This window comes from Neofelis nebulosa, chromosome 7 (assembly GCF_028018385.1).
Source record: "Neofelis nebulosa isolate mNeoNeb1 chromosome 7, mNeoNeb1.pri, whole genome shotgun sequence".
NCBI classification, from domain to species: domain Eukaryota; kingdom Metazoa; phylum Chordata; class Mammalia; order Carnivora; family Felidae; genus Neofelis; species Neofelis nebulosa.
The window spans coordinates 103,258,049-103,275,313 of record NC_080788.1 but is presented as its reverse complement, the minus strand read 5'-3'; the positions used below and the strand labels follow the sequence as shown (position 1 = coordinate 103,275,313).

At 41.8% G+C, this 17,265-nt stretch overlaps 1 protein-coding gene and 1 long non-coding RNA gene across 8 annotated transcripts in view; one reads left to right on the top strand and one right to left on the bottom strand.

The window, feature by feature from the left end:
• The window catches only part of LOC131518096 (uncharacterized), a 61,223-nt gene extending 54,121 nt beyond the window's left edge, over positions 1 to 7,102 (bottom strand). The window contains exon 1 of the long non-coding RNA XR_009264907.1: positions 6,776 to 7,102. This is a non-coding gene — a long non-coding RNA (uncharacterized LOC131518096). The remainder of the gene's footprint in view (positions 1 to 6,775) is intronic.
• Positions 7,103 to 7,222: 120 nt separating this feature from the next.
• Positions 7,223 to 17,265, top strand: part of GCH1 (GTP cyclohydrolase 1) — a 155,413-nt gene continuing 145,370 nt past the window's right edge. For 3 of the 7 annotated variants that reach the window (XM_058740681.1, XM_058740684.1, XM_058740682.1), the window contains exon 1: positions 7,226 to 7,740. In XM_058740681.1, coding sequence (XP_058596664.1) covers positions 7,401 to 7,740 — 340 coding nt within the window. In that variant the 5' untranslated portion in view covers positions 7,226 to 7,400. Of the gene's footprint in view, positions 7,741 to 7,996; positions 12,027 to 17,265 lie in introns of those variants that run through there. The other 4 variants (XR_009264905.1, XM_058740679.1, XM_058740680.1 and 1 more) reach the window with 3 other exon arrangements.

The following is a 17,265-nucleotide window of genomic DNA, read 5'->3' as shown; positions in this document are numbered from 1 at the left end:
AGAGCCCAATGTGGGGGCTTGATCTCATGACCAGGAGATCATGACCTGAACTGAAATCAAGAGTCAGATGCTCAACCAACCGAGCCACCCAGGCACCCCTGGGTTGTTTCTACTTTTGGGCTATTGTGAATAATGGTGCTATGAACATTCATGTGCAAGTTTTGTATAGGCATGTTTTTGTTACTCCTGTGTTTCTACTTGTTGTGGAATTGCTGGGTCATATGAGAATTCTGTGTTTAACCTTTTGAGGAGCTGCCAGTTTCTAATGCAGCTGCACTATTTTATATTCCCACTAGCAGTGTATAAGAATTCCAGTTTCTTCACATCCTTTGAAATACTTGTTATCGTCCTTTTTAATACAGCCATCCTAGGGGGTGTGAAGTAATATTCACTTAGGCCCTAATTTGCATTTCCCTGATAGCTAATGTTGAGCATCTTTTCATGTGCTTATTGGTCATGTGTATACCTACTTTGGAGAAATGTCAATTCAAATCCTTTGCCCATTTGTATATTAGGTTATTGGTCTTTTTATTGAGTTGTTAGAGTTCTTTATATATTCTAGATACTAGTCCCTTATTAGATACATGATTTGCAAGTATTTTCTCCCATTCTGTGGGTTATATTTTAAATTTTGGTGAAGCCTAGTTTATCTTTTCTTTTTCCCTTTTTTGCTTCTACTTTGTGAGTCTATTTATTTATTTATTTATTTATTTATTTATTTATTTATGGGCAACTGGTGGCTCAGTTGGTTAAGTGTCCGACTTTGGCTCAGGTCATGATCTCACAATTCATGGGTTTGAGACCCGTGTCAGGCTCTGTGCTGACAGCTCAGAGCCTGGAGCCTCCTTCAGATTCTGTGTCTCTCTCTCTCTCTGTCCCTCCTCTGCTCATGTTATCTCTCTCTCTCTCTCAAAAATAAATGATAAAAACATTTTTTAAAATGGCCATTTATTTATTTTCTCAAATTTTTATTTACATTCTAGTTAATTAACATATAGTATAATATTGATTTCAGGAGTAGAATTTAGTGATTCATCACTTACATATGACACCCAGTGCTCATCATAACAAGTACCCTCCTTAATACTCATCACCCACTTAGCTCACCTCCCCACCTCCCTCCATCAACCCTTAGCTTGTTCTCTATTGTTAAGAATCTCTTGTGGTTTGTTTCCCCCTCTTTTTTCCCCCCTTTCCCATGTGTTCATCTGTTTTGTTTCTTAAATTCCACATATGAGTGAAATCATATGGTATTTGTCTTTCTCTGACTTATTTCACTTAGCATAATATACTCTAGCTCCATCCACATCATTGTGAATAGCAAGATTTCATTTTTTTGATGGCTGAATAGTATTCCATTGTGTATCTATACCACATCTTCTTAAAAAATTTTTTTTAATGTTTATTCATTTTTGGGAGACAGAGAGAGACAGAGAGCAAGTGGGGTGGGGCAGAGAGAGAGAGAGAGGGAGAGAGAGACACACACATAATCCAAAGCAGGCTCCAGGCTCTGAACTGTCAGCACAGAGCCCAACACAGGGCTTGAACTCACAAACTGTAAGATCATGACCTGAGCTGAAGTTGGATGCTTACCCGACTGAGCCACCCAGGTGCCCCTATACCACATTTCTTTATCCACTCATTAGTCAATGGATACTTGAGGTCTTTCCATAGTTTGACTATTGTTGGTAATGTTGCTTTAAACATCAGGGTGTATGTACCCCTTTGAATTTTTATATTTGTATCCTTTGGGAATGCAATTGCTAGGTTTTAGGGTAGTTCTATTTCTAATTTTTTGAGGAACCTCCATAGTGTTGTCCAGAGGCTGAAGCAGTTTGCATTCCCACCAACAGTGTAAGAGGGTTCACCTTTCTCTGTATCTTCGCCACATGTCATTTCCTGTGTTGTTAATTTTAGCCATTCTGACAGGTATGAGATGGTATCTTATTGTGGTTTTGATTTGTATTTCCCTGATGATGAGTAATGTTGAGCATCTTTTCATTCTGTGTCATTTCTAAGAAATCTAATTAGCTGGTCCAAGGTCATGAAGATTTATGCCTATGTTTTATTCTAAGCACTTTATAATTTTTGCTATTACATTTAGGCCTTTGATCTATTTTGAGTTAATTTTTGTATATGATGTGAGATAGTGATCCAACTTCTTTTTTTTTATAGTTGACATGCAATGTTATATTAGTTTCGGGTGTATAACATAGTGAACTCATAATTCTATAGACAATGCTCATCATATAACTGTAGTTACCATTTGTCACCATATGTTATTAGAATATTACTGACTTGGAGCGCTTGGCTGGCTTAGTTGGTAGAGCATGCAACTCTTGATCTTGGGGTCATGAATTTGAACCCCATGTTGGGTGTAGAGCCTACTTAAAAAAAAGAAGGGGCACCTCAGTGGCTCAGTCAGTTGAATGACTGATTCTTGATTTCGGCTCAGGTCATGATCCCAAGGTTGTGGGATTGAGCCCCATGTTGGGCTCTGCACTGAGTGTAGAGCCTGCTTGACATTTTTTTTTTCTCTCTCTCTCTTTCTGCCCCTTTCCCCTGCTCACACTCTCTCTCTAAAATAAAAAAGTAAAGAATGTTACTGATTATATTCCCTACACTATATTTTTCTTCTTTGTGATTTATTTATTTTATAACTGGAAGTTTATACCTCTTAATCCCCTTCAACTATTTCACCCATCTCCCCACCACCGAGTTCTTTCTTTTGCTACATGCAAGAGGGTATCCGATTGTCCCAGTATCATTTGTTGAAAAGACTCTTTACCCTGTTTAATCGTCTTGGCACTCATTTTGAAAATCAACTGCGTATAAATATAAGGGTTTATTTCTAGTACAGAAATCTGCTTGTATCATATTTTTGACTATATTCCCTCCCATTTGTTGAGTTCTCTATTTCAAGAACCCTAATTATTCTTATGCTGGATCATCTTTGTCTTCTCTAATAGCTCTCATCTTTGTCTCTTATTCTGCATTCATTCACCTGCCTTTCTCCATGTCAGTAATTAAATTTTTTAAGGTTTTTTATTTTATTTTTTATTTTTATTTTAATTTACTATTAATTTTTTGTTTTTTGTTTTGTTTTGTTTTTTGAGAGAGAGAGCATGGATGAGCGGGGGAGGAGTAGAGAGATTGGGGAGAGATAGAATCCCAAGCAGGTTCTGCACTGTCAGCCCAGAGTCCCATGCAGGGCTCAAACCCACAAAATGTGAGATCATGACCTGAGCTGAAATCAAGAGTCAGATGCTTAACCGACTGAGCTACCCATGTGCCCCTATTTTTTTACTTTTTGAGAGAGACAGAGAGACAGAGAGAGAATCCCAAGCAGGCTTCATGCCTAGTGTGGAGTCCCACATGGGGCTTGATCTCATGACCATGAGATCATGACCTGAGTCAAAACCAAGAGTTGGCCGTCCAGGTGCCCCAGTAATTAAATTTTTAACAGTGTCTATTTTATATATAGTTCTTTTAAACAAATTCCATAATAATGATGGTCCTCAATATATTTCCTTAGATCTGTAACTCCTTTTTCAATTTTATTATCTTGTTTTTTTTTATCATCTTGAACCCATGTTTTTATTAATTTGTTTTGTAGCATAAAACATTTGTGAGCTATTTGCTTCTGTTCCATGAGCTTTACTTCCTACTCAGTTGCACTCTTTGTGTTTGTGTCTTCTTTGTGCTGTATTATTTCTGCCCTTGTTTAGTTTAAGTTTGGCTGTTACACGTTTGCATGGTTGCCATGTTATTTCTCTGTTCTATCCATTCCTGATATTATTGAGGGTGACTTCTTTGTGTTTCCCATTATTGCAGAAACTCATTTGCTTTGCTGACTCTGCTACAGTTGGGGACTTGAGGTGACTGTAATATATCCTTTCTTCTATAAGGGATTATGAAGGTTGGGACAGTGTTCATCTGTGGTAGAGTGTACTCTTCCTTAGTATCCCTGTTTTTAGCATGTGGTAGTTCTTTTGAAATGGTATCTAAGATCCCCTGCCAGGAACATGTGACATTTGGGGTATCTACCCTACCCTTGTGAGGTACCTTTGGGCTTTGGACAGTTTCCTCAAGTCAGCATGGAGCCCTTGATCCTTCCTTCCATCTCAGAGACTCAGCTCAGTGTTTGTGTTCTTCCATTTTCTCTCCAAAAGTTGTCCCATTCCTCCTCAGTCAGAAGAGAAGAAAGATAAAGGCCTCAATTTAGTTTGCTTCTCCTGATACTTGAGGGATTTAGTGAGACATCTCAGGATTGCACTGATTCCATAGTCCTACTTCTGGAAGTTAGGAGTGGAATAAGGACACTTTTCCTGTGTGTTTTTCCACCTTATGCAAGAATATCCTCTAAAGTTTGAATCTCAAATATACAATCATCATCAAGTGTATTTAAAGAAATTTCCTTTTTTCAAGTTACCATTGACAGATTCCTAACATTAGTTCCCTGCTACCCTTGGCAAGTGACTATATATTTCTATAGCCCTGCAGTATTCAATCTCTGATACTGTGGATCTCACTCATCTGTTTCTCTGTTCTGCTACTTTCCTAAAAGTGGGAGAATTAAAAAAAAAAAAAAATTCCTTGGCCTTTTGATACAAAGCAACTCCCAGGTTGGGTCCAAGGTGAAAATGGGTCCCTTACTGGGTTAGATACATACATGCCATTACAATTCCTGCTTGAGAATGCACATAGTTTTACTGTTGCACTTTTTTGTGCTAATAAATTCTGGGAACATGTCCCTCCTATTTTAGTTTATTCCTCTTTTTTCTCTCATTTCCACTTGTAACTACCCCTGCCAAGTACCTACATTTCACTGTTAAACTGTTTATATAAAGGTGACTTTAAAGTTTCCTTATATTACCTCTGGGCATTTGGCTGAAAGGCATTGCCTCCATTTTACAACTAATTATATTATCGAACAAATCTGGAGATTTTGCATTATTTGGCAACAAAAGTGCTAATGCTTCAGTAGCAGTGTTTATAAGAAAATGTTAATTTTTAGGGTAAAAATTTAATTAGAAGTTGTCTTTGGGGAATATGATATTAGTTAACGTTTACAAATGTTTTTAAAGGAAGGAAAAAGATTGCCACTAAAAATTTAAAAATTCTTACTGAAAGCGTCTTCATTGAATCCCTCCATTTAAAAAAGTACCTCACTTGGTATCTTTCTTTTCATTTGTTAAATACAAGGCCATTCTTTTTTTTTCTTAATGCTTATTTTTGAGAGACAGAGATAGAGCACAAGCGGGGAGGGACAGAGAAACAGAGGGAGACACAGAATCTGAAGCAGGCTCCATGTTCTGAGCTGTCAGCACAGAGCCCCACTTGGGCTCAAACGTGAGATCATGACCTGAGCCAAAGTCAGACGCTCGACCAACTGAGCCACCCAGGTACCCCTACAAGACCATTCTTTTTTTTTTTTTTTTTTTTTAATTTTTTTTTCAACGTTTTTTATTTATTTTTGGGACAGAGAGAGACATAGCATGAACGGGGGAGGGGCAGAGAGAGAGGGAGACACAGAACCGGAAACAGGCTCCAGGCTCCGAGCCATCAGCCCAGAGCCTGACGCGGGGCTCGAACTCACGGACCGCGAGATCGTGACCTGGCTGAAGTCGGACGCTTAACCGACTGCGCCACCCAGGCGCCCCTCTACAAGACCATTCTTTAGCGCTGTCTGCAGCTATGCTGAAACAGTTTGAGACCCAGTGGATAACTCTGACCAGGAAATATCAGTGGACAGTGGGCAGTGCATTTACAGGGAAAAAGTGTTGCAAGAATTTGCTGAGGGCGGGGGGGGGGGGGGGGGGGGGTGCTACAAAAATGTTAGCAGAGTGACAAAGAGGTTTTCAAAGAGATGGTCATGTTTCTAGATTTATGTATCTTGGTCTTTAATGTATGTAGAAATTCAACAATTATCTTTAAAAGGCACATTCTCCCAAATACTTCTATTTTAGACTAAAGGTGCTGAGGAGGCCAAGTAATTTCCATATTTCCCTCCTTGATGTTAACAACAGGGCTACGCCTGTTCCAATAATACTAATTAATAATTATAATATTAACAAATAATTAATACATATAAATAAGTAATAATATTAATAAATATAATCATCATAAAATATGATATAATACTGATAGTATATATCAGTATAGAATAATTTCAAGGGCTTTCCTTCTGGTTCGTCTGATTCTAAGCTTTTTAAATACCTGTATATATGTCAGAAAGTCAGCATGAGAAACTCTGGAGCAAATCATGTTAATAATTTGACACATGTTTAAAACCTACCTTTGGCATTAAGAAATAATCCTCCCAGCGAGGGGGGATAAAAAGCCCATTTAAAAAACCCCACATTTTTTAATCTTAAAGAAAACAGTCAAAGGTGATGTCACTGGTTACAAGTCCAGTTGATCAATAACGTTTCACAATTTGTACCAACATCAGGGGAAAGGAGCTTAGCACGTCACTCCAAAATGATCAGTACCAAATACCCACAGAACGCAAATGGGTTTTTAATGAAAGTCCTAACTTTTCCTCGCTTACAAATCAATTCTTCTCCAGGGCCAAAGTTCTGGCCATCACAAATGCCATCCTCCTAGATACAGGGACTCACGTAAGGTCCACTTGATGCAACACTCTCCCTCAGAGCGGCGAGTGGGTTCTCATAGGTGGCAGGTGCGTTGGCCATATTTTAAACTAACGAACGCAAGAGTGTCATGTCATATTATTCTCTCGCCCTAAAAGCGTAAGAGTTGGTTTCCTTACCGACAGCTTAACGCAGTCTTTTCCCCGGCGAGCCCACCTGTTTGGTCATCTCTCCTAGAGCGAGGGGACACAAGCACTTCTGAGCAGCATTCTCTTTGCCGAAGAGGCGAGGGCTCGCCGGGCGCCCGGAGCGTGCATCCCCTCCGGGCGTCCAGCCTAGGTTCCAGCACTCGACATCTGCCTCCGTCCGGATTCGGTTCGCGCCGCCACAACCCGAGGGATGCAACCCCCTCCTCCCGGCTGGCGCGGGTCTGCTCCACTGCCCCCGGTGGCTGCCTTTCCGGAACTCGCGGGGTCGAGCCCCGCTCGCGCCCAGCCCGCGGGGCCGCCCCCTCTCGGGAGCGGGGCAGAGGACAGGCGAGGGGGCGGGGCGAGCGCCGTGACGCGCGGAGGCTCCGGCCAATGGGAACGCTTCGCGGCGCCGCCAGAGCCGCCAGCCCATAAAAAGGAGGCACCGCAGCGCTCCCTAGCCCTCAGCTGTCCCTGGGTGGAAGAGTATTACAGGCCCGTCGCCTACTTTCCTGAGGTTATCCCGGCCACAGCCTATTGCCTGCGGCCGCCGGTGCAATTTGCTTGCAGTCCCCGAAGAGTCCCAGAGTCCCTCCGAAGCGGCAGCGGCAGGTCCATGGAGAAGGGTCCGGTGCGGGCGCCGGCCAAGCCGCGGGGTGCCAGGTGCAGTAATGGGTTCCCCGAGGGGGAGTCGCCGCGACCCGGGCCGAGCGGGCCGGCCGAGAAGCCGCCGCGGCCGGAAACCAAGAGCGTCCAGCCGGCGGACGGCTGGAAGGGCGAACGGCCCCGCAGCGAGGAGGATAATGAGCTGAACCTCCCCAACCTGGCGGCCGCCTACTCGTCTATCCTGCGCTCGCTAGGAGAGGACCCCCAGCGGCAGGGACTGCTCAAGACGCCCTGGAGGGCGGCCACAGCCATGCAGTTTTTCACGAAGGGCTACCAGGAGACCATCTCAGGTCAGTGCGCCCGCCCGCGGCGTGGGCGCGGGCTGCTCTGGCTTGCGGGGCGCCGAGTAGGTGGCGGCGGGAGGCGCGCGCCGGCTCCGGGAAGTTTCCGGAGTTGCTTCACTCTTGGCGGAGTGAACCGAGTGCTGTCCCTTCCACACCCCGCCTTCTGCGCTGGCCCCGCTGGAAAGAGCCCTGCGCGGGACGCATTTCTGGCGCCCAGGGAGGCAGCCGTGGGGTCCACGCAGCAGTCCTTGCGGGGTCCTCCCTGCCTTGCGCGCAGCCGTCTCCTTGAGCCTCGGGGCGCTGGGACCGCGGTCACTGAGCTCCCTGCCAGGTGGGCGGCTGGAGCCCCTTTTGCCTGAGCGTCCAGGGCCGGATGCTTGAAGCACGTGCTGGACCCACACTTGCCAGGATTAGAATCACCTGGCGCTTGCGGAAGGGAGGGCTTCCCAGGTCTTTTTCTCGAGGTCTCACTCTTTGATAGATCTGGGGTGAAACTTCGGCTTCGTCTGCTTGGAGGCTGGGGGTGATCCTTTGTGGCAAACTCAGAGATCCGCACTCTCACTGACTTGCCTGGGGGCACCCGGGTCTTCGGAAAGGTGTAGTTTGTGTCCACATCAAGTTCACTCCATCTCAGGATGTTCCCAGGGTTTGAGGCGTGAGGTTTCTCGGGCGAGTTTGCTGTTTGAAGCCCCCGCCCCCACTGTAAAAGCTCAAAAGCCAAAGAGCTCTTCCCTGGGAGTCGGGAAGGTTTGCTGAGTTCTGGGACCCGGAATCGGAGTACCTCTAAGCGGGGTTTGCCCAATGCTATCCGTGCTTGAGGCGGGTCAGGCTTTCACCCAGAAGGCCAGAAAGCTGTAGGAGATGGGTAGGGAGAATGGAAAATGAGGACTTCGCTGCTTATTTGCTGGGTGAACGGTGTTGGTCTTCACAAAAGAGAAAGGTATAGTCTGACTTCTGCAACTGGGACCAAGGACGTTGTTTTCCAGTTCAAATCTTCTGTGCCTCTTGGTGACATTTATTTATTTGGCCTGAGAAGTCTCTGCCTTCATCATGTCTCAAGGAATAACAGTGCTGCTTTGCAAGGTAACTCCCTGTCCCTGTTATTTTCTTGATCAAGTATCCGGCGACTCACCCAGTAGATCCTGGGAAGGACAAAGTTATTTTTTGCCCAGTCTTCCACACCCCAAAGGAAGGGTGGGAAATCAGTGAGAGAGGGGTGGGGCCCCAAAAGGAAATGATACTACACACTAAAGCCAAGAAATGGGCCTCTAGTTCTGTGTCCAAGTTCACTTTTTTACCTCTTGATGGAAAAATTTCTGAGACTCGAGCAGAATTTCAAAATGCAGAGACTGAAGAATAAGCAATCTGCATTTGGTGAATATTCTGTCATTCGGTGATCTTCCACAAGGTAATGAAGAAACCTCTTTTAGGGTCTTGCTCATTCTGTCTCTTGTGGACACTGAATACAGTCTCCTCCATAACATGGGGCAGACTTTGGGAATCTCTCCAAATTCACAGGAGGGGTTTCTGACTCCAAAGACAGGTCACAGAATTACCTAACCCACAAGGTTTATTTAAACAAATGGTGAGCAGAAGTTTGTCTCATGAGCCGTAGGGCTAATGAATCCAAAGAACACTTCCATATACCTTAGAAAATTGTTTCAGTAAAATGTTAATTTATTACTTAAAAAGGTCTCTGGACCTAGAGACAGAAAGTAGATTAGGGGTTGCCAGGGCCTGGGGAGGAGGATAGAATGGGGAGTGGCTGCCTAATGGATTTCCTTTTGGGGTTATGAAAATGTTCTGGAACTAGAGAGGTGGTGATGTTTGTACAACATTGTGAATGTACTAAATGCCACTGAACTGTACACTTTAAAATGGTTAAAATGATGAATTTTATGTATATTTTACCATAATGAAAAAAGTCCACAGACCATTTAAGAATTATTACCAGCCATTAATTGAATATTTTTGATGCTTTAAGTGCTTTCTGTGGAGAGTCTTGGTTAATCCTTAGTTTTGAGATAAACACTGTTCTCTTATCCCCATGATAAAGACAATGAGGTAGAGAAATTGACAGCTTCAAGTGGTAGGGCTGGTGTTTGAATTCCCACAGCCTGAATGCCAAACTCTTACTTCCTTTCTTATGTTGCTATCTTGTGTCTTACCTACTAAGTATTTCAAACTGTGAGTTGTGACCTAACCATTGGGTTACCAGCATAAAAAAAGGTGAAGTAGGGGCGCATGGGTGGCTCAGTTGGCTAAGCACCCAACTCTTGATTTCAGCTCAGGTCATGATCTCACAGTTCACGAGTTCAAACCTTGTATCCAGTTCTGCACTGATAGCTCAGAGCTTGCTTGGGATTCTGTCTCCCTCTCTCTCTATGCCCCTCTCCTACTTGCTCTCTCTCTCAAAATAAATTTTAAAAAACTTAAAAAAATAGGTGGAGGGGCGCCTGGGTGACTCAGTCAGTTGAGCATCTGACTTCGGCTCAGGTCACGATCGATCTCATGGTTTGTGAATTCGAGTCCCACGTCGGGCTGGATGCTGTCAGTGTGGAGCCCGCTTCGGAATCTCTGTCCACCCCCCTCCCCCAGTCCCTCTCCTTCTCTGCCCCTCTCCCTACTTGCGGTCTCTCTCTCAGTAATAATAAACATTTTTAAAAAATGAAGTAGGTGGAGTAGAATGGGAAAGATGCGTTTATAACATGAAGTAAGGATACAAGTTGTGAGGAGCTTCTGAGTCCACTTTAGAGGTATATTTTTTTTGGTGCGTACTGGCTCCAAATGTTAATATATTTCTGAACTTTGGGTTGTGGTCAAAAGTTTGAAAGCCTCTAAGGGATCACACTTAAGGAATTAACATCTATTTCTTAGAGGTACAGAAGACGGAGAGGAGAGGACAACGAGGATGATGCTGAACTTAAAGGAATAAACTTCAAATGGCAGTGGTCCAGATAGTGGGCCAGCCTAGGTGGGAGAGAGAAGGAAGGAGATTTTTAAGTCTGTAGCAAATATGGCAGAGACTAATAAAACAATTCTGCACAATCTCTAATTTTTATTTCTTTAGAGAGCATAAGTCAGTGACTACATAAATTGTTTTGGATAGAAACAAACTTCTTTCAAACTCTCACTTTTATATGCTTGTAAACAAGATACTCTGTATTTTTATATCTGTCTATATTAATTCCTGGTTAATGGTATTGACTTCAGTGTTGTAAAATAGAAAATTCCCCAAAGTATTCTCCGAATTATTTTTTGTTTCTCCTGAGTGGACTGATGCTAAATTCTGGTGTTCTGGGGAATTTGTCATTTCTCCCTGCACTGCCCCTTCTCTCCATGACCTCTCCTCTACATTCCAGTGTGTACCTTACCATGGGTACATCTTTGACCAGCGGGGATGGGGCTATGTGAGGGTTGTGCAAGCCTCCTGGTTATTGTTCACCACTGGGCTTTAACTTGTAGCCTGGGAGGGAGTTCTGAAAGAGATACTGTCACCTCTCCCAGAAACTGGCTCTCTTTTGAATCTGGCATCACATGGTGATTCTTGGACCAGCTCATCTTTATCTGTTGCTGTCCCATTTCCATTTAACCACATCCTAGTTTTTGTATGTATTCAGAGTTTACCTTGATGATGTCTCCTTTCTCAATAAGGGATCTTTCCTATATTTCCTATATTTTACTCAGAACCTTAATTACATTGGAGGGTCTACTATTCTCTGGGGTTCTTGGTCGCCTTGTCCCTGTCTGTGTCTGACCCTTTCTATTCCCTGTGCCCTCCTGGGTGTAAATGGCAATAATTCTTAAATAACATTATCTACTAAAGGTTAAGTGCATGTAACTTGTCTCATCAATTGTCCTCTTTATGAGTTTATGGGAACACTCAAGAGTCTTGACTCTTCTGTCACATTTTTAGTTAAAGTAGGTTTTAGCTTGTCTTATCCAGGATGCCAAAGCAGTTTTCATAAATCAAGTTGACAGTGTCCCAAATTTTGAGCATGTGTATAATGTAGCATGAGGAGATGGTACCACAGGTGATGAACTTCTTAACCCACCAGGGTTGAGGAGTCTTGTCCCTGCCTCAATCATTTTCACTGCAAGATTATATCTATTCCTTAAAGATAACACAAGGCAATTAGATACTTTGTTTATACAAAAATGAGTCTTAGCCACTTCGTGCTGAATGTGCTTAGCACTTACAAAGGTTTTTGTTTTTTTCTTTTTGAATCACAGATTTTTGTGATTTAACAAATCAGACTGACGAAGAACTAAAAATTGTAACAATTTATAAGGTATGAATGGGAACAGAAAGTCAAATTTTTTACTATCCCTCCCATATTGTGGGTGAAAGGTGACTTTACGTCCCAAGTTTGAAAGTATATTAAAGAAAACTTAATCTCATCATTGAGGTGCTATTTTTGGATGTATGTAGTTCATCTAAATCTTGATTCACTAATGATTTTTATTTTATTTTGCTAATGAATACTTATGTAGGACTTAATTCTGTTTATTGCCAGAAAGAGTACTATGAATAAAGAACTAAAAATAATGAGGCTGTTGGAATATATGACTGGAATTGGGGAGTAGTCAAAGTTGATTAAAGCTGTTAAGTCATTGGGGTGCCTGGGTGGCTCAGTTGGTTAAGCGACTCTTGATTTTGGCTTAGGTCATGATCTCCTGGTTTGTCAGATCTAGCCCCTTGTCGGGCTATGTGCTGACAGGCGTTGGGATTCTCTCTCTCCCTCTCTCTCTGCCCCTCCCTTGCTCACACTCTCCCCCCTCTCAGAATAAATAAATAAACATTAAAGGGGAGCCTGGGTGGCTAAGTTGGTTAAGTTCAGCTGAGGTCATGATCTCAGGGTTCATGAGTTTGAGCCCCTTATCGGGCTTTCTGCTGTCAGTGCTGCCCACTGCGGTCTGCTGCCTACTTCGGAGCCTCTGTCTCCCTCTCTCTGCCTCTCTTTCTCTGCCTCTCTCTGTCTCTCTCAAAAATAAAAAACACATTAAAAAAAAATGAGCATGTTTTTAAAATTTTTTTTCAACGTTTTTTATTTATTTTTGGGACAGAGAGAGACAGAGCATGAACGGGGGAGGGGCAGAGAGAGAGGGAGACACAGAATCAGAAACAGGCTCCAGGCTCCGAGCCATCAGCCCAGAGCCCGACGTGGGGCTCGAACTCACGGACCGCGAGATCGTGACCTGGCTGAAGTCGGACGCTTAACCGACTGCGCCACCCAGGCGCCCCGAGCATGTTTTTAAAAAGCCATTAAGAAGTCATTGAGAATAGACGAGAAAAACTTGCCCTAATGGTTTCTTTTAAAAATATATTATCTATAAACAATTTTTCTGGCCTTGGAGAAAAAAAAAATCCCTATACATACCTTTAAATACCAAACAAAGCCATCAAATTAATGCTTCTCTTAGTTTCATTGGCTGACACAAAGTACCACAAATTGGGATGTTTAGAACTGTGAGACAGTAGAGCTCTGTTATTTAGAGGCTAGAAGTCCAAAATCAAGGTGTGGGTGCAACTATACTCCCTCTGAAAATTGTAGTGGGGAGAACTTTCTTTGCCTCTGCCCAGCTTCTGGTGGTAGCTATCAATCCTCAGTGTTTGTCTGCTCGCATTATTCTAATCCCTGCCTCTGTTGCTGTCCAAATTCTCCTCTTTTAAAGATACCAGTCACCTAGGACTGAGTCCACTGTAGTCCAGTATGCCCCGTCTTAGTTATAGTAATTGCAGATGTAATTAGCTTATTTCCATATAGGTCACATTCTGAGGTATGAGGGTTTAGGATTTCAAGGTATCTTTTTGGGGAGGGAACACAATTCAACCTATACCTATACCAGTGCTAAATACGATTATTCAAAATACCGACTGGCAATTTTACAGTTTCATTTAACAAATTTGCTGAGTGCCAGGCCCCACACTGAATGCTAGGAACACAGGATGAGTGTCTGCCCTTATGGAATTTACAGTCTTTTGGACAAAAACAGATAGTCATCAGAATCACCTGAGTGAGTGTGTGTGATTACTGATTGAGGGATGTAAGGATAAAGAGTGCTCAAGGAGAGCACTTAGCAAAGGAGTTTATCTGTGTTGGGAGATAGAAGCAGGGAAGCCTGAGCTGACATCTGAATAACAACAGACACTGCTGAGGATTTAACTAGGTGCTGAGTCCTTGACATGCATAACCTTTGTTGCCTTCACAAGAGCCCTAGGGGGTAGGTGATATTATTCCCATTTTATAGGTAAGGAAACTGAAATACAGAGAGGACCTGTCCAAGATCCTATCTTGAAAGTAGCAGTGTTGGGAGGATGATAGAGAATAAGAGTCCTAATCTCTGACATTCTGTTTAATTTTACTAATAATATTTAACTGATTTATTTAACTCCCCCTTACCCCCTTCCCTCTCCTTCTTAAAAAATTGCTGTTTTCTTTGTTCAACTCTTGAAACTCCTTCATGGCTGGGTATTCCCGCACTGATTTATTTGCAGTATACCCCTGTAATTTGATCCCAGTATTAGGTTGAGCCAGACTGCAGTATTAAAATTTGCCAGGAGAGGGCAACTATCTAATCTTTGATGAATCTTAGATTATGAGTCCTGGATTATATGAACCATTCCTAATTCCCGTTTATATAAATGAATATATTCCCTACGGTTCTACATTCTCTATTGAGTTTGTGGTAATTAGAGGATAATTTGTATTGGGCTAATCAAAGATTTTGTGAACTGAGGTAAATTTGTTACAGTCAGGGCTGAGAGGACATTTACTCACTAGAATTTTGTCTGATAGCCTCAGTAGCAGTTTTTTAGACTCTTTTGGAGAAGAGGGACTGTTTGTACTCATCATTGAATCCCTAGCAAATTGCCCAGCACATGTGGACGACTTGATGAATGTTTGAATTTATTTCATAAAGACAAAGGCCCCTTCTTAACTCTTATCTTTCTTCTACAACGCTCCAGACATAGGTGCTCCATAATACTGGCTGTTTTATACACTAAAGAAAAATGCAGAGGATTTTTCTTTATGAAAGAAGCTACAAGTTGTTCCAACTGCATCTCTTGAATACTTTAGGCCAGAGGACACCCTTTAGACATATTTGTAGAGTCATAGAGTCCTGTACCTGCAGAAACTCACCTGTTGGGTGAGGTAACTGTTACAGCCAGCCAACATATTATTTCAAGGTGTTGAAGTGACTGGACTATTTCCCTGGCACATAAAAATTATCATGGGGAGGGATCTCTAGAAAATCTGTCAGGATTGTAACCAGTTTTTAAGATATTATATAAATGTTCAAATGTACACAAAATTAGGATAAGATAACGAGCTGCCTGCCAAGTGCCTTTTACGTAGCCTCAACTGTTAACATAAACATAGGTTATCTTGTGTTATCCCTTCTGGCTCCTATACCTTCCATCACTGACTTATTTTAAAGCAAATCCCAGATATGTCATTTCATTGATAAATACTTCACTATATCTAAATTATAAAAACCTAAAAATATTATGCTTGAAATTAACATAAATTCCTTACTTTAGAATATCTAACCAGTGTTTACATTTCTCTGATTTTCCCACAGGTGTTCTTTACAAATTGGTTTCTTTGAATAAGGATTCAAACAAGATTCACACATTATATTTGATAAATGTCTAATTCTCTTTTAGTTTGTTACAGTTTGATATTCCTTTTTATCCCCTAATAACTTTTCGAAGAAACAGGGTCGTCTGTCCTATAGGATTTCCTACATTCTGGGTTTTGCTCATTATTTTCGTATGATTTAGTTTAACATGTTCCTTTAGCTCCTGTATTGCTTATATACTAGTAGATTTAGAGGTATGCCTCGCTGCCCCCACACCGAAAATAACTCTTAAATTTAGTCAAGAATAATTCAGAGGTGTGGCATGGGCTTCTGTCAGGAAACAGCTAAATAATCTAGTTGTCTATCTTTTTGTGATGTTACAGTTGATCAACTTTAGGTGTTACCAGCCATTCAGTAATTATTCGAAGTTGCAAAATAATGATGTTTGGTTCTTTAATTCCTTTTGGATTTGTCGACTGGGGTTTTATAAAGAAGGTATAGGGGAATGCTTTAGGCTATCTTTGCAACTATTTAGTAAGTTTAAAAGTATTTAAAATAAAGCTTAAAAATATATAGGTTGTTAATTTCTTTAATTCTGCCGTGGATATCTACCTCGTTGTGACTCAGTCTAGAAGCCATAAAAGAAAATAATTAAACTTTACATAAAAACTATGAATTTTCACATATGAAATATCAATACAAATGAAGTCAAATGACAGAATGGGAGGAAATATTTACAATTCCTATCAGAGATGACAGGATAATCACACTAATATAACAAGAGATACTAGAAACTAACGTGAGAGAAAGGCCAGAAACACAATTGAAAAATTGGGAAGACACGTAAGCAGACAGTTCAAGGGCCAGGAAATACAAAGGATCTTTAAACAGTTGGAAAGATGCTTGACCTCACCCTCAATAAGGGAAATGCACACAGACTCCCACCAAGATACATTTTTTTCCTTGTTAGATTGTCAAAAGTTCAGAAATTTGATACCCTATTATGTTATTAAGGTGATGGAGAAACAAATACTGCTGTTGAAAGGGAAACTATCCTTATGGAGGATAATTTGGCAACATCTGTCATATATAAACTTATATATTCTACTTGAAAATCCTGCCTCTGGGAATTTATCTTAGGTACTTGTACACACGAAATGACATATGCTCAGAGTTCATCACTGTAGCGTTGAATGTGGAAGCAACCTCAATGTCTAGGCCCCTAGAATGGCTAAATTATGCAGAGGAGTTATATTTTGTAGGGAAAATTGGGAGGGGGCATAGTTACATGTTGTTTATATTCATACTAAGAATTGGAGGATACACAAGTGCTTACATGTTCATCAGGAATATAAACTGGGGTAACAGATAAGAGTAGAAGCAAGACTTTTCACCATTTTCAGTTTTTGATTTCTGAGGTAGGTGCATTTATTTTCAAATAGATAATTCAATAATATTGTGGCGGGTGCCTGGGTGGCTCAGTCGGTTAAGTGTCCCAACTTCGGCTCAGGTCATGATCTCACGGCGTGTGAGTTCGAGCCCCGCGTGGGGCTCTGTGCCTCTGAGCCTGGAGCCGGCTTCAGATTCTGTGTCTCCCTCTCTCTCTGCCCCTCCCCCGCTCATGCTCTGTCTCTCTCTGTCTCTCAAAAATAAATAAAACGTTAAAAAAATAGTATCATGGCAAAGTTGTTTCAAATCTAGGAGTAAAAGAAATACAACCTTTCCTAACTACCTAGCTAACGAGAAAAATCTGGTAACCGAAAATGTTTACCCTGAAATTAGAGAAAAATAGTTGGACATACAGAATTGTGAGCTTGATCTTTGTTGTGATCGTTAGTACATAGAGACTGAGTTTGAATGTGATCTTGTCTTTTAACTATCTGTATAATTACTGGTATATCTCTAAACTTTGTCGTTTTCCCCTTTTTGTTTTTTTCAACGTTT